The 20,701-nt window shown below is 40.5% G+C and overlaps 1 protein-coding gene across 1 annotated transcript in view; it reads left to right on the top strand.

The window, feature by feature from the left end:
• Window positions 1-20,701, top strand: part of LOC119901502 (vang-like protein 1) — a 63,359-nt gene that overhangs the window by 9,986 nt on the left and 32,672 nt on the right. The window contains 2 exon segments of the mRNA XM_038717092.1: window positions 3,535-3,802; window positions 17,122-17,248. Of these exon segments, the coding sequence (XP_038573020.1) occupies window positions 3,732-3,802; window positions 17,122-17,248 (198 nt within the window). The 5' untranslated portion in view covers window positions 3,535-3,731.

Genomic DNA, 20,701 nt, shown 5'->3' with positions numbered 1-20,701 from the left:
GCTCCTGATGACAAGGGCTTTTGGAAAACCCAGCTTCACTTGAAGTATTGAATGGGATCAGTAATGCAGCTGGTTGGCAGTGAGACTACGAAGAACCAGTTGAGGTAGGATTTGTCACCATGTGAGGATGATTCAGACATTTAAAAATGATTTGCAGAATGAGTATATCCAAATATGCAGTTGTGCAACCTTCAAAGCATTTGCAGGAGTCTGACAGTCACGCAGGCACACAAACACACAAGAGAGTCACTCACAGATGTGCCGACACCACACTCCTCAGAACTGGGTCATAACTACATGTTTTGTGCCACAGTGTATTTTTGGACCCAGTGATGAGTGTTTGAAGTGGCAGATAAAGATTGCAGTTTTTTGCACTAAATTTGGCTAAGTGATTCTTTTTCCTGGAGTAGTGAATGCAGAAAAGCAGGGATGTCTTGTGAGGGAGACGGTTTTCTGAGTCTCTCTCACCTTTAAGGCGACTGGAGCCATAAATCAGCCATAAATCTTTGTGTTTGTGCTCCTAGCCTGGCCTGAGAGTTTCAGTGCAGGTTTCGATCGGGAGGCGTATTGCAACTACAGACTAGTATGACTGGACAAAGTGGTGGTATGAAAGAGGAGTGTTTGAAGCACCCTGGATGATGGATGCAAATATTAAAACATAAAAATGTGTTCATACCCTTAAACGACTGCTTGATGATGTTAATCCCAGACACTTAACCTCAAAATGTTAGTTGAGAGAGCCATCTGGTGAATATCCGCTCAGATTTAATAGTTCTTTTTGTCCTTCACTCCATAGAGCTCATGGGTGTTTAATGCCAAGTGTAGGCTGGCTCAAAGTGCTCATGTGCAGGGGCATGAGCGTTATGTGAGAAAAAATTGGTTAAATCTTTACACCTGTGTATTTCACACTTCACATCTTAATCTCACCCAGAGCTGTTTGAGAAGCTGTGTGTTTGTGTGTGTGTGCAGGTGAGTTACATGAGTGTGTTTACAGCACACCTCAAGCGACCCAGAACTAACTTTTCCTTTTTTTCTCTCCCTTTTGTGCAGCTACTCAAATATATGCATTTAACCTGACTCATTTGATCCAAATGCATCTCATTCATACACCTCTCCACAACTCTCGCCTTTTACTTTGTTATATGATCTTCGCTCATTTCCTCTGACCATACTATATCAAGTGCACTCAATAAAAGTCCTCTGATCATCCACCATTTCCCCTTAATGCAGTCTTTAAACGCTCCACCTGCTCAGGGACTGTACATGGAATTAGTCTGTGGGCTTTTGTCTTTGGTATTGCAAACTATTTAATGCTTGATTGGGCTTGTGCATCTGCGCATGGTGCCATCAGCGTTTTTACTGGACCCTGATCCCCTTGAGGAAAAGAATGCAGCTTGATTTTACTGGAAATGACTTAATGTAGGTCCAATCACCCAGTGCTATTCCCCTGTGACGACCACTAATAGTAATTAATGCAATTACAGCATCATTAAGTGCTTTTATCCAGCTGGAGAAACTTGAAAAGTAAAATGCATGTAAAATCATGTTGCACGCAATTGGTACTCATCCACTGTTTTGTCCTTTGTGTATGTTGACAATTCTTCATTTATTAGTTACTTACTGAGCCAACAGTGACATTGTACAGTTTCTTAGTTTATCAACCATGTGTATATTTTCCCTTGGGGGTGGGGGGAGGCATGTATCCTTCACTTTTCAAAATCCTGTTTTATGTCCCCTCATTTTTAAAGTTTCAGATTCATTTCCCCGCTAAACTCTCTCTGAAGAGCAACCTCTCACTGTCCAGCTGACGAAAGACGTGATGAGTTGATCAAATGTTGATATTTGCGGGGGGGTTTTATGACATCACTATGTTTTGACATTTTATAAACCAAAAAATGTATAGATCCTGTTTTCGTGGTCCACTCATTTCACTGCATGTTTACAATTAATAAAACCTTGAACCCTGATTTGTGGTCAGGGATATAAATATAGCCTTTTCTCTTACTTTATTAAGCATAAAGGGAAGTAGCATTGACTAAGTCAAAAGTGCTGCTCGTAGCAGCGTGTTGCAGTAGCTTGTGTTTCTAATAAAACTAAATATCGTTATCCAAGTGCATTTATATTTCAATTCTAATTCTTTTTGTTAGACCACTGAAAGGCACAAAGCCCCGTTTCATTAGTTTGTAATCTGCTAGCTGAATACAAAGGGATGTAAATTAATAGAATTCACATATGTTTTCTGTTCTTTTTTTGTGTAGTTAAAGAACCCCAGGCTCTCGTTCTAAAACCAAACCTACACATTTGTTACTGTCACATTATTTGATCAATTAATCAATCACTTGTTTGGTCTATAAAATGTCAGAAAATTATAAAAACAATGTTGTTCAGTGTTTCTCGGAGCCCAAGATGACATCCTCATATGTCTTGTTTTATCCATAAGATAAAAGATGTTCAGTTTATTGTCATAGAGGAGCAAAGAAACCAGAATATATTAACATTTAAGAAGCTGGAATCAATTATTCGATTAATTGTTGCAGCTCTATGTCACAATGCTTTTTTTAAAGCATCCTGTTAGTAATGGTATGACATTGAGAAAGAACAATTATCTCTTTCTGACACTGTAACCAACCAGCATTGTTTTTCTTTTAACTTCATAAATGACTGAAAGTCAGTAAATCAAAATTGGAAGAGATTAAAATTCTGCTGTTTGGTGTGTCAAAAAAAAGGATAATAATCTACGTTCTTAACAGCAGATGTTAAGAAAGCTAGAGAATGTTATTTTAAATAATACATCCTGGGGTTAAATAGAGATGTTGGTATAGACAATAGGTAACGCTTCACTGAGTTTCATTATTTTCAAATGAAGCATGTCCTCCTAGCCACAAGCAATTAATTTTTCCAGTGTCATTACCATCCTCAGAGCAGTTCTGCTGTGACAGTTTGGCTCCGGAGCGTAGGAATGAAAATGTAACATGCATTACACAGATACAATCAGCTGATTTATTGAAAGTAATGACATTTAGGTAAAATGAGGACACATTGTTTCGAGCAGTTCTGTGAATTTCCTGGTATGTTAGTTTGCAATCACAGCTCCTTGAGACGCCTCCATCTTCTCCTGTGAAAAAGAAGCTTTTATCTTCACGCTGTCGCTGCTCTTAAAGTTAGTCAGTGTCAAGCTTAAACTGTTTACTGTGCGTCAAAGACTTTAACCTGCCTCTGAACAACGGTTGTCAGCCATATGGGAATAAGAGCAAAATGTTGTTTCATGGTAGTGGTGCTTCTTTAATCTGGAGCGCTCAGCTGGAATGTAACCTCCTGAGAGCTGCCTATAATGTAGAGCAGGTTTGGAGCTGGGAGATACTGATTGTAATACAGCTGCAGATAAACACAGGCACGTCTGAGTGTTCATGCATGAGGGGCACGAACAAATGCTGTCTCCTCCTGTCTCTAACAGTCAGATGTGGGCAGGTTTCCCAGACATTTCACATTTTGAATTCAAATTTCCCGTCTGTCTTCCCGCTCGCTCCCCTCCAGGTTGATGTTTCCTCACCGGGCGCCCCCAGGGTCGCTTTCAAGACTGATTGTCGACAGCTCGCCACCTCTGTCAGCCTCTTGAGCGAGCCAATTGATCGCCTCTAGCTCAACAACACCCCCACTGCGTCTGCCAGCGGTCCAGCCGAGCAGCCTCTGTGTTGCCCCAAGCCCGGCTGCCTGGGTAGGACTGCATCACCATGGACACAGAGTCCACGTACTCGGGCTATTCCTACTACTCCGGACGCTCCCGGGGATCCCACAGGCATGGGTAAGACTAAATCATGCTTTGTCAATAATTCTGTTTCCTTTCTGTCTCTGCTTTTACCTGAAGTGTTGGAGTGTGTAATGGTTCTCTTTATGGGAAACATCTGCCCTGCCAAAATGTCCTATACAAGTCTCCAAATCCCTACCAGGGCCATGGCTCCTGTTCAGTAGCTGAACCTGGACCTCCAAATACGTATCTGTTGTAACAGTCACTCAGTTGCCTTGACAAAAAACACATTTTGAGGATCGATTAATAAGTTATATCATTAATCAAACTAAAACTATTAACATTTACTGCTAGAAATGTTAAAATCTTGGACTGTTGATTGAACAAAACAAGCAGTTTGAAGGAGTCACCATGGCTTCTGGGTATTTGTGATGGGCATTTTTGTCTATTTTCTCACATATAAACGTATTTTTATTATTATTATTATTTAACAGTTTGCTTCACACATACATAACAGTTATGTCATTGTTGCTCAGTTTACCAATTATAAATGTGCTATACAATTATCCACTTGACATTCGGTCAGTAAGTAAAAAACACGGACAACAAAATAAGGAAGGGGAAAAGGGGGTGGAAAGGGCAACAAAGAACCCAGATAATCCTGTTCTGTCACTCATACTCCCTGTTCTTAAACTCATATTTTTATGATACTGCAAAATAAAGATTGTGTTCAGACGTGCCACGTGTCAATGGTTGGGATGGTAGTTTTCTTTCAATATGTTAGAGTTCATTTCTTTCCCTTTATAGGGAACTAAGGTTCTAAGGTTCCCTGTAGAAGTGAGAAAGATAAGTAAAGGATATAGTTGTATAGTCTGACTACCAGTTATAATTATTTCAACCTTGTCGGTACATTCATGTTTGTCATTTTGGCCGATGACTGAAAATACTACAGTACCCATGAGCTTTGGCCAACGTTGCTATGGAGATGAAGCCAGTCAAAGGCGTCAGATGTTGAATTGGTTAACAAATCACAGCACCATAGTTGGGTGAATTCATCCAAAATTGACTTAGAATCTGAAATTGAAAGCTACAGATTATGTAATCAGTCTTCTCTTGTTAGCTGTGCATGTTGTGCAATTTTGAGCCGAAATGCACCTTGGGAGTTTTTCTCAAACAACCATATTTCTTAACATAGCTGTTCATCTTTTGTACTGATGATTCATCGGGGAGAGTTTCATGTCCGTCCAAGCTGAAGAAGTGCTCCAGCTGTCAGTCCTATAACATTGCAACTCTATAATGTCAAAAATGTTGGACAAAAAGAGTTGTGTTTGATGACTGGCTTCTGTCACACAAGGGAGAAACATCTTTAGATTTTAGACTTCTGTCCCTCTGTCCACGTCCATGTTCCCACCCCTCGTGTGTCTCTATCGTCCTTTCGGGCCTGGCATGTGTGGAGCCTCCAGCTTGTGTAGGCGCATTAGTCTGTCAGCAGTGAAATGGCTGTGCTTGACAGGCCTCAGGAAGGCAGCAGGAGACAGGTGCTGAAGAGGCCTGACTGACTGATGGCTCAGCGGATACGTTGAGAGCCTGAGGAGATGAGAGGAGAACATCGGAGAGGAGGCTCCAGTTCCACAACAGCCCCTCCCTTGACAGTGACGCCCCCCCCCCCCCCCCCCCCCCCCCCTCCTGTTTGTCCGCTATATATCTCTTTCAGTACTCTCACTGCCACCTGTTGCCGTTTAAAGGACATTGTGTCTCCTGTCGTCGGTCACTTTCTGTCACTGTCTCGTTCCGCTTCACTCTTTATCCGTCTCACTCTTGTCCTCCTTATCTCTTTCCTCTCCTTTTCCTCATCACAACCTCGCTCCAACCATTTTGCTCCCATGTGTCCGTTGTGATATGAATGCAGCAGCTGCCCCTTTCTCGTTCGTTCTTGACCTCTCCTGTGTATCCCCTTCTCCCACTTCCACCACCCTCCCCCCCTCTTAAATGGATTCCTGGCTACTCTCTGAGGACGGGTAGGCGCAGGCGTATCACTTGTTCCCCCACGCTCGCATTCCCCTTGGCAGGAATGTGCCCTTGTAGCTCAAAGTTAGGTTGGGCCAAAGCGGTCTGACTTCGTTTGGACTCTAAGACGGGGGGGAGAGGTTGGTGGTTTGGGAGTGGGTAGTGGTGGGAGCTTCTATCTCCTGCTTCTTTACTGTTTCTGCAGCCGTTCAAGTGAGTGACAGCAAATTGGAAAGGAACATATGGGCATCCCTGCCAAGCGCCTTTTCCGCTCCTCCGCTCCTACCGTGACTATGCCAAAGCCACCGGCTGGCCTCTAATTTGATATTCAAAAAAACAGAAACTGTTGCCTTTGAAACCCCTTGCCATCGTTGTCTGAAGGTAATCTTTTTACGCTGAGGGGTGCCACACGTGAGGCAGTTCTGGATCACTGTTGTCTAATTACACTGATGCCGGGAACAGATGCAGGCACGTGGGAGTGTGTTCTCTACTTGTGTGCGCGCACCCACACAAGTAATGGCACACAGTAACATTATTGTGTTGTTGTTGTATTTGTATGCATGCATATTTGTGAGTCAATCTTAAATATAATTTGTCAGAATATTATAGAAAGATGGGATTGGCTAAGGTTTTTATTGACAGACGGTGCAAAGTTATTGGAGTTGTTTCCTCCCATATCCCCTCCCCCCTCCTGCGTCAAACAATCCTTAACTGGTGTCCAAGATACTTTCACAAAAGGTTCCCCTGACTCTTCAGTGATGGCAGAGTAGCATCTCTAACCCATGGACCTCCTGCCAAGAGCTGAGACAAAACATGCTGATGACACTGATGTTTTATTTATTTATTTGCATGCAGTCATCCTTTTTATTCCCTTCTGACCATGTTCACTTGCACTACAGCAGAACACCCAAGAGAGTAATCTTTTCAATAACTTTCGGTATTACAGTGATGCCATTACATTTCTATATTTAGCCAGAATCCAGAGCTGCACAGTTAACTGAGAGTGAAGTGCGTTAATGTGATTTTCACTCTGTGGTTGTTGTATTTTATTACCACATGACTTTTTGGAAGAAGCGAGAGGCTGCCATGTTTGTACCCCACTACATTCTTAAATGGTTATTACTGGGTAAATTTAAAATCAGACCACTAATTGTGATGTTGATTTTTCCTAACTGCAAAAATTATTATAGTTTAATTAAAAAAAGATGAGTTATGTCAATTGTTTGCATCTAATTGTGTACTCATACTCATAGTAGAGAGATTTTTAGTACTTTTGGGAGCCCGGTACTGGAGTTTGGTGTTGAGCCACACGTTCTCCAAAGCTTGTCTCCTTCACTCTGTCAATTTTGAGTATTTAAATGATTATAAAATTGCAAATATCATATTAGGAGCTGCTCATGTGGAAAATTGGGTCTTTTGATTGATGTAACTCCAATTATACGGCAGCACACAGCACTCAAATGGGACAGAGTGAGTCGTTTAAAGTTGTTTAAACTAATTTATTCACAGTTATAATACAATTTGGAGGTTTCTGGATGATACTCCTCTTAAAGGAGACGTTTTATACACATTTTATATAGATTTGTAGCTTGACCATACATTTTTATTTGTATTTTTACTGGTTTCATCAGTCTGGATACTTTAATGATGAAATGTGACAACGTATACAGGTGCTGATCATATAATTAGAATATCATCAAAAAGTTGACATATTTCAGTAATTCCATTCAAAAAGTGAAACTTGTATAATGTATACATTCATTCTGCTCAGACTGATATATTTCAAGAAAACCCCAAAATCAGTATCTCTGAAAATTAGAATATTGTGAAAAGGTTCAATATTGAAGACACCTGGTGCCACACTCTAATCAGCTAATTAACTCAAAACACCTAGAAAGGCCTTTAAATGGTCTCTCAGTCTAGTTCTGTAGGCTACACAATCATGGGGAAGACTGCTGACTTGACAGCTGTCCAAAAGACGACCATTGACTCCTTGCACAAGGAGGGCAAGACAGGTCATTGCTAAAGAGGCTGGCTGTTCACAGAGCTCTGTGTCCAAGCACATTAATAGAGAGGCGAAGGGAAGGAAAAAATGTGGTAGAAAAAAGTGTACAAGCAATAGGGATAACCGCACCCTGGAGAGGATTGTGAAACAAAACCCATTCAATAATGCGGGGGAGATTCACAAAGAGTGGACTGCAGCTGGAGTCAGTGCTTCAAGAACCACCACGCACAGATGTATGCAAGACGTGGGTTTCAGCTGTCACATTCCTTGTGTCAAGCCACTCTTGAACAAGACACAGTGTCAGAAGCGTCTCGCCTGGGCTAAAGACAAAAAGTGCTGGACTGCTGCTGAGTGGTCCAAAGTTATGTTCTCTGATGAAAGTAAATTTGGCATTTCCTTTGGAAATCAAGGTCCCAGAGTCTGGAGGAAGAGAGGAGAGGCACAGAATCCACGTTGCTTGAAGTCCAGTGTAGTTTCCACAGTCAGTGATGGTTTGGGGTGCCATGTCATCTGCTGGTGTTGGTCCACTGTGTTTTCTGAGGTCCAAGGTCAACGCAGCCGTTTACCAGGAAGTTTTAGAGCACTTCATGCTTCCTGCTGCTGACCAACTTTATGGAGATGCAGATTTCATTTTCCAACAGGACTTGGCACCTGCACACAGTGCCAAAGCTACCAGTACCTGGTTTAAGGACCATGGTATCCCTGTTCTTAATTGGCCAGCAAACTCGCCTGACTTTAACCCTATAGAAAATTTATGGGGTATTGTGAAGAGGAAGATGCGATACGCCAGACCAACAATGCAGAAGAGATGAAGGCCACTATCAGAGCAACCTGGGCTCTCATAACACCTGAGCAGTGCCATAAACTTATCGACTCCATGCCACGCCGCATTGCTGCAGTAATTCAAGCAAAAGGAGCCCCAACTAAGTATTGTGTGCTGTACATGCTCATACTTTTCGTGTTCATACTTTTCAGTTGGCCAACATTTCTAAAAATCCTTTTTTTGTATTGGTCTTAAGTAATATTCTAATTTTCGGAGATTGTGAATTTGGGATTTTCATTAGTTGTCAGTTTTTAATCATCACAGTTAAATGAAATAAACATTTGAAATATATCAGTCTGTGTGTAATGAATGAATATAATATCCAAGTTTCACTTTTTGAATGGAATTACTGAAATAAATCAACTTTTTGATGATATTCTAATTATATCACCAGCACCTGTAAAAGAGTAGTAACTTTTAGTAGTGGTTTCAATCCAGAGGACCAATCATGGCTCCTGAAAATGTAAAGAAAAACACATCCCCTACCTGCACACTTTTACAACTACTTTGCAAATGGTGGGGCTGTGTGACAATTTCTGCATTTCCTAAAGCGACTATCTGACTTTCACTTCACGCAGAGGTTGGCCAGCCTAACCTGACACTCATTTGTCCCTGGAATGTGTCACCTTACTGTAGTGTTATCCTCTAGGACTGCTTATCCACCCCAGTGCCCCTCCATCTCAACCTGGGTCAACACCAGAGTGCACGTGCTGCAGTGGTGACTATATTTGGAGGAGCTTATCAGTCACTTCAAAGTAACATTTATCACTACCAAGAAGTTTGAAGGGTTAATAGTTGCTCACAGATATTTTATCTGAGCATGAAAATGCTCAATTCAGATCTCGCCCTCCCCTCTCTCATTTGCTTTATAACGTGTTTATGGGTTGGGGTTGACCCATCTGAGTGTGTGGTTGGTCAGTTTTTATTTGGCTTCATGACTCTACCCATTTGGCTGAGGCCGAGCCGTCCACCAGTGCCTTGGCCCAGATGGCTGCATTGACACAAAGCTCTTTGTCACACAGGTGTGTAGGTTGCTCTGCCAGCCACAGAGAGAACAAATTGGTCCACAGACAGTTTGCCGTGCCACGCTCGTTGGCTCCTCTTCTTCTATAGTCGTCCTGCCATCGCTGTCCCTCTGTATGAGATGGAGAATGCGATCATAGCCGCACTCATCCTCAGGTGTTAGAGGGAAACGGTGCGTCCACAGCCTAATTGGCAGGACTCTGCCCCAGCTCGCCAGGCATCTCTGTCCCCACAGGACCCCTCCACCCCTCCCACACTCACTGTTCCAAAAAGCCATAACCATTTCAGGGATCCACGCTGGAAGTCAAATTCCATTAATCAAATCATAGCACAGTACGCTTTTGGAATACCAACGAGGCGGCTGCATGCTAATGAGGCAGTAAGAGGATGTGAGAAGGGGGGGTGGAAGGTGTGTCTGTGTGTGTGTGCGCTGGGAGGGAGGTTTCCACACACACTGCGATCACCCCAGAAGCTTGCTGGAGGGGGAATGGGAAAACGGGCTGGGGGAGGGGAGGGGCTGGTAGACAGAGGCTGATCTGTTCAAACCACTCCCTGGCTGCCCACAGGTCTGCTCCTCGCCTCTGTATTTCCTGTCTGTTTGCATCCACAATTGCACATTTCAAAATGCCTGTTGTTCACCGTTATATTATGATAATATTTCGTGTCTAACGCGCGTCGTCTTTGCATCTTTGATCTTTTTTTGTTAGACGTTTGTAGTCCGACCAACATTGTGAGAGCTTCCTTTACCTTTTTTGTTCTTGACTCTCTCAATGAATCACGCTTAGCTGGGATACACAAACGGACGTTACACAGGCTGTGTGTACAGACACACATTCACATGTTGTTTGTTCTAAGCCAGTGGTTCCCACCCTTTTTAAAATTAAGTGCTTGTGACTCCACATTACAGGTTATCGACTTAATGTGGATGTGGGTTATGTGCTGTTATTTGTTCCCTCTCAAATAGATTGGAAGCATTTTTAGAATAGAGGCCTGAATAATATCGGTAATTCACTAGAAAAATGGCACGAACCAGAGAGGTCATAACAAAACATCATTTTGTGTAACAGAAATATAATTCTCTCATTCTTATGGCGTGTATATAATGGTCTTTCCTTTAATCATTTGTCCTGTCCTCCATGTTGGGAACCACTGCTCTGTGCCATTGTCTCGCAAAGAAGTAATATGTCACCATTACACCGTCTACCTGCCCTTAGATGTAAGATTAGTAAGATTGGGGGACATGGTTAAAGTAAAAATCTTGAAGATTTTTCATAAAATGATCCATCCCCTTATGAGGTAACAAAATAGTGATTGAGCCTATGGTCCACTGAGGAAAGTATTGCAATATTTTTATATTTGCAGTAATAGGAAATAAATAATTTTATATTAACTTACTGCTCATGCGAACCGAAGATTTCCTACTGCTGCAGCGTCACAAAATACTATAATAACAGTACACAGTTCCTCACATCTTCACTCTGGTGTATTTTGGTTTTAGAAATGCCCAAAAACACAAACCATTGTTGCTGAAGTACCTTAACATGGCCTATTTTTGTCTCATTAGCCTAAATCCACCAAACATCTGTTAGACCCTTAAATGCAACAAAATCGTCAAGCGAGTGTTTTTTAAGACACCTTCTGCTACACTCTGCTCTTTACGTACCGTAGCTGTTACCTTTCCCTTTCTTTTTTCTCAGAGCTTCTTATTATTCTGCTGATGACTGAAGTAGGATCACTGCTTTGTGAGCTCTGCTGCTCCTCCCAGTCTCTCCTCCCTGTTCCCTCTCTTACAGCACTCCTCCCCAATTAATAATCATAATCAGTGACATCCTTTGACTGATGATCACTCCCACTGGAATAACAATCACTGCAGTGAGGATGAGAGCCATGATAATATTTAAAGTAATAATGATAGCTGTAATGTATTTGAAGGCTTACATAAACCTCCTAATCTCCTGGATTTATTAGATAAAAATATGTCAGTCACTCTGTCAGGAAAAGACGTTGCTGCAGGCTACTGAAAATGAGCTTTCTCCTACTGTGTGCAGATTTGAAAAATCAGTTGCTGTTGTGAATCATGTCCAAATTCAATAGGAAGTACAAGAAAAAAGGCGGAAAGCAGAGGGGTTAACACCCTTTAATCAAAACACTTGGACCCAGTGCAACAGTATTACACACAACATTTCCACTGCTGTCAATCATACTGATTCAGGCAGGATATCCTGCACATTATGGTTATGAATTGCCATTGTGTTAGAGAGTAGTTCTTTAGGATCACTTGAGTTTGTGTTCAGTATAAGGCCATCATCTATGGATATCAGATCTCATTTAGCTTTGTCACACTTTCATTATCCAAACTTTCTGTTGATATCTCCAAAAATGTTATTACGAATAAACATAATTTGATATATTCTAGGTGACATTAATTTGAATTGGATCGATAATTCATCTAAACTTTTGAAAGCAACTGCCATAAAACATGGTCTTCATCAATTAATCAAAGATCCCACCAGATTTGGCAAAACACGAAATTCTATTTTGGACCTCATCTTCACTAATCAACCTTCTAAGTATAGTATATCTGGAGTGATAAATACAGCAGTTTCAGATCATTCACTAATATATGCCATTAGAAAATGTCTTAAACAGCCAAAATCTCATAAAATAGTTACATTAAAAAAGTACCAAATTCAAAATTGTCCCAGTTTAATGCTGAATTTGCTGATGCTGATTGGAGTAATGAGATGTCTTTGCAAGATCCTGATCATGTTTTGTCAAATTTCCATAAAAGAGTGGAGACAATACATCAAAAATTTACTACTACTTGTAAAATATATATCAGGCAAAATACAATACCTTGGGTAACTCCTGACATTATGCAGCTTTTAAAAAAGAAGGCCACCTATTTGAAAGCATACAGATCATTAAAAACACCTGAGGCTAAGCTTATTTTCACACAGTTTAGAAATAAGTGCAATTTTGAATTATTCAAAGCAAAACAGCTATATTTTGAAAATCAAATAAACCGAACGGTTTCCAACCCAAAAACATTATGGAAAACACTTCTATACAAATCTATAACTGGTGAAAATAAATTAAAAAATAACAGTTTACAACTATCCATAAATGGTACTCTTCTCACCGATCATGATAAAATTGTATTTTAAAGTATTTTGTTGCATCTGTTCAGGAGTTATCTTCTGGATTTATTGTTCCTCAGTTTCTCCCATCAGTACCAGCGGCATCTCAGCAATTCTCCTTTTCTGAAATTGCACAAAGCGATATAACTAACATTTTGGGTTCTTTGAATGCTTCTCAGGCTTGTGATACAAATAATTTAAATATGACTTTTCTTAAAACTCACGCTAGTACACTTATTCCGCTTTTCCATCATTTAGTTAATCTGTGTATTAGGCAATCAGTATTTCCCGCCATGTGGAAAACAGCCCAGATCACTCCGATTCTTAAGTCTGATGATCCAACTAATATCTCCAATTACCGGCCAATTGCAATTCTCCCAACTGTTTCTAAGTTACTTGAAAAAACATTATATCATCAATTAATTAATCACCTTGAATACAATAACCAGCTCAGTGATTGTCAGCATGGCTTTCGACCATTGCGGTCAACTGTGTCGGCTTTGCTGCTTTTTACTGAGCAGATACGGGCGTCTTTAAATAAAGGTCAGGTAACAGGAGTCATATACATAGACTTTCGAAAAGCTTTCGATACAGTTAACCATCAAATTTTGTTAAATAAACTTCTTTCTTTTCATTTGTCCTTCTCTGCAATAGATATGTTTAAATCATATTTAAGTGACCGATCTCAGACTGTAAGAATCGGCTCGGTAACATCACAGTCACGAGTGTGTTCTATGGGAGTTCCACAGGGCAGCATCTTAGGTCCTTTACTTTTCCTTATGTACATTAATGATCTTCCCAATGTGTTTGATGTTTCTAGTACTTTGTTATATGCTGATGACACTGTCATTTTTTTGTCTGGCTCAGATATTGATACAATTAATTACAAACTTAACTCAGACCTACAGCATTTACATGATTGGCTCCAGGATAACCATTTAACACTTAATACTAAGAAAACAGAATGTATGTATTTTTATTCATCTAGGAAACAACTGTCTATATAAAATTTCATCACCTTTTCTAATCAAAAACTTTCAATTGTATCCACGTATAAGTATCTGGGAGTCTCTCTTGACTCACATCTTACTTATCGTGATCATGTCCAAATTTTAACCAGAAAGTTAAACCAAAAGTTATTTGTTTATAGTAAAATTAGACCATATTTACTGCATTCTCTTTCTAAAACATATCTTCATGTCATTATATTGTCCACTCTGTCATATTGTTTACCTGTTTGGTCACTCACAACAAATGAGATCCTTGAACCTGTAGCGAGACTCTACAATAGAGCCTATAAGATTCACAACAGGCTTCCAGGCTGGACTCACCACTGTGTTGCACTTGCATCTTTGAGTAATGCCTTGACATTTCAGAACTATAGAATAAGCCATGGTTTGAACCTTTTTTATCAGATCTTAAATGGACACACTACTACAGGATTGTCTGCGCTAGCTCCAAAACTCAGCTCAAGGCCCGAACGCACTACGAGATCTGTTGCAAATGGACTTCTCCCTATACCAGCTTTTAGAAACTGCTATGGACAGAAATCTTTCTTTAATTTGCTCACTAGAGCCTGGAATGATACTCCACAGCACATCAGATCTATAACATCAATAAGACTATTTAAACAAACTTTTGCTCGCCATCTGATGGACAGGTATATCTGTGAACACTGAGATAGCTTTATGACCTCCACATCGTAGTTTGTGTGCTTGTTGCTGTGTGTTTGTTATTGTATGGTCTTGGAGTTTTGTTGTGTTTGAGGTATTCATGTTCTGCAGAACAGGAACCTGCTGAAAATCAGTTCTATACTGAGTCAGGCCCGATTGCTCTTAATCTTTTCCTGTTTAAATAAATAAATAAATAAATAAATAAAATAAATAAATATCGATAATTATCACGATAAACCTTAAATCAATATTTCTTTCAAGTTTAAAGCTCCTGAGTGAAAGTTGAATAAAACAAATGGTTAATTTTGGTTTTAAAACTTTTCTTTATGGTTAGAACAAACAATTGACGCCAAACAGTGGATCACTTAACAAATCTGAGGCAGAACATTTATTCAACAATTATGATCAAATCTTTTTTCAACAAAAATGCACGAGTAATATTAATTTAAATCTTATTTCTGTCTCTTTTCTTCAACAAAATAAATATCTTCATAGAAAAATTAAGTGCAAATTCATTCGTGATTCAAATTAATTTAATTAAACATTTATTGAACATTTGTTAAATTGCTATAGAGGAAAATTATATTGCCATAATCATTATTATTGTTTTATTGCCCAGCCCTAAGCGGCACTAACCAATATTGTTAAATTAACAGCGGAAGAAATGAGTGTATATATAATGTTAAGGATGTTGCTTATGTATTTTAGTTCCTTCACTGTTACTCTTTTGGTCCTCTTGCACTGATTTCATCAGCGTCGATTCCAGGTAGTTAACAACTAGCCTGTGAAGCGAGCTCGCTGAAGAGCCTGTCATTTCTCTCAGTTGTTTGTGGAGACCAGACCAGAGCTAAAAGCAGGGTGAATGTTGGACTTACATCTGTCAGGTGGCCAGAGACGCAGCTCCAAATGAATGCTAATGTTGCTCTGTATTTGCTGAATGTGTAAATAAACACCGTGACCAAAAATTCAGTTAATGCAGCTTTAAACAGTGTCTTAATGGAGAAAGCACTGTGGAAATTTGATTAGTTATACTTCTGTTCTAATGTTGCTTATACAAAAGAAGTAATTACAATGAAACATCATGCTTAGAGACAGCAGGAAACTCAATTAGCATTAAGCAAGACAACAGCATCTAGAAATGTCCTTTGTCGTCTTCCAGTGTGCAGCTGAAAAATAACTGTATGACGTCTCTTTCATTCAATTGATGTCCAGTAATGTCTTTACAGCATCTTCAGCATGTGATATCTATATGAAATCTGACAGCCATGGCTCTGGGTCTCTCTCATTCAGTCTGAGTGACCTCCAACAGCTCTCAAACACAATACCTGGGAAATACAATTGCTGTCTTACAAATTAAGCTTGAGGTGTTTTGCATTTGCAGCATAAGACATCAAAACATTGTTTTTTATATCTAGTTTTGCAGCATTTGTATGTGTGCATTCTGATAAAACTATAAAATACTGTATGTACTGTGTCCAATATGTCAGAGAGGGAAGGTGACAGATGAGGTATTAACTGTGTCTCTTGAGCTTTTATGTGGTAATGGAGCGGTGGAGTGGGCACCGTGCCATGTGGCGATGGTGATGCTGGGCGGAGGATGTGGATACACGCCGTTTACGCTCTATACAGGATTAGGGCTGTTAAGTGCAAGAGGTCAGTCTGGCTAATGGAGCTCATATGTTGGTGACAGAGGGCCTTGTAGAGAGAGGGATGCAGTAATGGAGGGAGAGGGGGGTGGATCGAGCGAGGAAGGATGTAGAGGGAGGGGTTTATGTGGAGCAGAGTTCATACAGGCTTTTTACTCGTTCTGTCATCGGAAATTAGATGGAGACTGAAACAAAGCGTAGTTTAATTTCTCCGCCTTCACACACAGAGCTGCTCTGGTCTTATCTGACTCAAACAGCAACCGGCTGCTTTCACATTGTCGCTGCTCCCTTTGTATGTACTGTTTGTTCATATATGTGTGTCTCCCTCAGCATGCTTGTCTCTGTGACTTGTTTTCGCTAAACTCTGTCTTTTGTAAAATAGGTCAAATCAAAAAGCAAGGAAAAAGTCAAATGCCAGGTTCTTTACGGGTTCTTTTTGGAGGGGGGAGAAGAAACAAGGTGCACAGACAACTAAAAAAAAAAAATAATAATAATAAATAATAATAAAAATATACACTCTTAAAGGGTTACTTTCATGGAGTTTAGAGACTCACAAGAGAGAGATTAAAACAAGTTGAAACAAGACTTTTGTTCCTAGTATGGCTCAAGTGGCAGACACTTCCTACAGATCCTACATTTCCCATAATGCAAAACACTTGCATCTGTCATCGGACTCTTAATAACCCTGATGATCCAGTGTTATTTATTAACTTTGGAAAGCTCCTTCAAAGTCACAGAAGACATACTGTTTTCTCTAGAGCTGAGATGATGAGTCGATCAACAGAAAATTAATCTGCATCAAATGTAATAATTAATTAATGATTTAAATAAAAATATCTTATTTCAGCTACTTAAAGGTGTGCATTTTCTGCTGTTTGTTTTAGTTTTCTACTGTGGTAAACCAAATATGAGTTTTGCTATTGTATAGACTAAACGACTAATTAATTAATCAAAAAGATAAATAGCCGATTAATTAATTAGTTGGAGCCCTAGTTATCACAGTACTCCTTGTGGCAACATCCGTACTACACTAACCATGATCCTTTCTTTGCTTTACAGGGAGCGAAGCCGGGACCGCCACAAGTCCCGCAGTAAAGACAGCCGCTCAGAAAAGTCAGTAACAATTAACACGCCACCTGCTGAACCTCTGCTGGGTGACTCGGCTGTTCGCGGTGAGCAGGTCCAGGTAGGGATGAATACAGCACCATGTGTAAACGGTGCACGATCATGTTAGCACACCACTCCGGAAGCCTCTTTCACAAGATTTCACATAAAGTATCACCACACACTTTCCATACATTCGCCTTTTTAAGCAGCTTGTTTTCCCAAGTTGCTTTATGGATGCCTCTAATACATGAGAGGATGACTCTGCTAGTTTAATTTATATGGGATTTAGAGCACAGGAGATTTGTCAGTCACTAGTCAAAATGAGTTGGAATGATGATTATGTTTATCTGCCTGTGCTGAGACAGGCCATCTGGTATATGAGGGCAAAAGCCAGAAGGGCCAGTCCACTTTTGGCGAGGTCTGGGCTGTCACTTTCAGGAACTCAGTCACTGACAAATATCCGCAGCGGGATATGGATACAGCAGGCTGCTTTTCTGGCCATTACAACTTTGTTTTATCCCTTTTTGTCAGAGGCAAACACTGTATTTCACTGCAGGAAGTGGGTGAATCGATGATACGATCCAGTGTGAGGTGTGGAGGTGGCTCCTGTGGCCCCCGCCAAAATGGACCAGACCAAGCCAAAACAGCAGCTTAGCTGTTTTAGGCTGTCAGTGAAAATTCAAACTCTCAGAAATCATGCAGACTTTGATGTCAGCAATTGCATGCTCAAGAAATGGATTATGTGATGGATTATTTGATAAAAGAGAAATATAAGGTAGGAAAGTGTTTAAATAATAATGCCAATATAAGCTGAAGATAGAGGCTACTCCGTCAAATGTGTTGGTTTGTCCATTGGCTCATAGGTGTTCCTGCCAAACAGACAGTCTACTGACTCTGATTTCATATAGCAGACAGCCATGTAATTTCTTTGGAGTCAGATTAAAGGCAGAACAAATAATAGATAGCTTGTTCAGATAGCACTGTGTTAGCTGGGCAGGTTGGCTGCAAGTTGGCATGTTAAGACCTGAAGTACCTGGTAGCACTTGAGGGATACAAGAGTTCTTGGTCCAAGAACTGTCACGGCGAAAGAAAACGAGTAAGAGGCACTTTGTTACCTTAAGTTTTGCATGTTATTGTTGAGCCAACACTGTCTAGTGTTTGAGACTTCAGCACTTGCACTCTCCGTGCACTATTGGATGGTGATGCTACAGATGATACACGTAGTTTGTGGTAAACCACACGTTTTTTGGTATACATGGTATACATCACCAGCCTGTTTCTTACTGGATTTAAAAGTAGCCTAGCCCTGTTTGAGACTGTTTCATACAGTATATGACCAAAAAATGTCATAAAAGTGTAGTGTTTCCACTACCAATTACATTAATTCTGTCAGTTTTCACTCCCCGGTTTCATGTTACCTTATATAAAAATGGCTCAAATAAGTTTCAAGAATACAGATTTTAGATTTGTGGAAGAAAGAGCACTGTTATCAGATCGGTACCGTGTAGTGGCACATACCCTGAGTTGAGGAATTGTATTGGGAGAGAAAAAGTTGGATCCGTGCATCCATAATATTTTTGTGGTACATTAGTGATGCCACATCTAAACATACTTAAGCAGTGTAACTGTGAAAGTCACTCATTAGCAGACTGAAACCTGGACAGTGTTTAAGTGACAATGTGCAATTTTCAAAATTGCAAACATGACCTGTCATGTTCCCTCGAGAATGAATGACACTTGAAGCTTCTGTTCAGCTTTGTATTGCAAATGATTCAGTTGTTTATCTGTGTATATGATCAAAGAAGTCATGTCATTCATAGTTTTGGGCGTCCATTCACGTCTGTTATGCACATGTGAATAACCTTTATCTATAGCTTTACAGGTTATACTTGAAAACAGTCCAGAAGCTTAGAACTAAGGAGGCCTTTTGATGAGCTGTCTAGCTTGTGAAAGTGTGAAATGTGTGCAGTTCTTCTTCTAGCAAGCCTTTGAAAGCAGCAAATTCAACACTTGCTGCTGGCAAGAGTGAAGTGCATTTAATCAAGAAAGAGAGAGAGATTTTAGCGCACAGACCGCCTTGGCTTACCCAACTCTGACCCGCTCTTTTAGCCAAATAACTGTCTGGCACAGTGGCCTTCATCAAGTGTTCGGCCTAACCAGCTGAAGGGAAAAGATGACAAACACAAATACGCAGACACTCCAACGTTCACAATCGTTTACTGACCTACTTGGCGCTCACTTTCCCTTATGGCAAGCCTCGTTAGCAGCGCCCCGTGTACGTGTGACTGTGTTTTTTGTCTGCATAGTTTCTAATTTTACCAGATGACAGGATTTTTTCGTAGAGCACAGCCATCCTTAGTATCTCGCTCTTCATGTCTTATTCATGCCGTGGCCCGCAGAAGTGTCGCTGACAGGGCGGGGAGTGTTTGGCTTTAGTTTGAGTAATCAGGGCCATCGATTCTACTGAGAGAGGCTCAGCACAAATCCATGTGTGTCTGTGTGTACTTGTGCGCTCCGGTCTGCCATCTCGCATATGCTCCTGTGTGTGACTGTTTTGTGTCTGTGTGCGTCAGTCTTGTCTCAGAGTCTAACTGTGCAGCGCTGTGCTCATTACTCCACTGCTGGGACTTAATCAGAGTCTTGGCTGACAGAGCAGCACATCGCTCGGGGCAGGGATGTCCTCACAATCCAGCACAAAAGTTTCTCATGGCTGGGATGTGTCTGTGATGCCTCACCACAGGAATTATAAAAGAGGGCTTGCTTTACATGTAAATTTGTCGTATAACATGACTGGAGATTTGAGATTAACACCGAACCAGCTGGAAAATTGTTTAGAGGATTTGCCTGCTGTCAAGAGATAGTGTGTGTATGCTTAAATTTTTTCACTTGGCAGCAAGTATTCACAAGATGCCGATGACATGTCAAAGAAACTGAGCCACTTTTATAGGAATAGTTCAGGGCAGGGAGAAACAAAATAACAAAATCCACCTATCAACACCCCTAATGCTCACTAGTTAATATGCGCTGGTCTACGACAACCAGAATGTAAAAGTTACAAGTCGCCATTATGGGCTGGACTCCAGGAATTTACTTTGCTTTTATATTTTTTGTACAAATTAAACAATCTTAATATCATGGGGTTATTATCTAGCTTTAAAAGGGTGCTGGTAGGTGGATTTTGTTACCTTTTGGCTTTTCAGTCTTTATGCTAAGCTAGGCTAACCAGCTTCATATTTTGTGTTCAGACAGGAGTGTGGTATCTTAGTATTGTCTTCTAACTCTCAGCAAGACAATGTAAGCGGTGCGAAAATGCCGAGCCACTCCTTTTAACTCAGGTACATGAAAGCCCATTTTTTGCAGCAATTGTTCTAAAGCAGCCCAGTTTCTCATGAACCCAATTCTACTCACTTTTTGCATCTCCGATGGGATTTCAATGCCGCTTCCAAATGAGTTTGATCTAATTCATGTTACCTAAGATTGCTTGAACAGGACATTTCCAGCAGGTTCTTCCAATTTCAGGAGGCAGGCCAAA

Source organism: Micropterus salmoides, unplaced genomic scaffold (genome assembly GCF_014851395.1).
Source record: "Micropterus salmoides isolate LMB-PRFRI ecotype aquatic unplaced genomic scaffold, ASM1485139v1 Ms_hic_scaffold_1, whole genome shotgun sequence".
Classification (NCBI taxonomy): domain Eukaryota; kingdom Metazoa; phylum Chordata; class Actinopteri; order Centrarchiformes; family Centrarchidae; genus Micropterus; species Micropterus salmoides.
The sequence above is the reverse complement of the archived record's forward strand: the minus strand, read 5'-3'. Positions and strand labels throughout refer to the sequence as shown.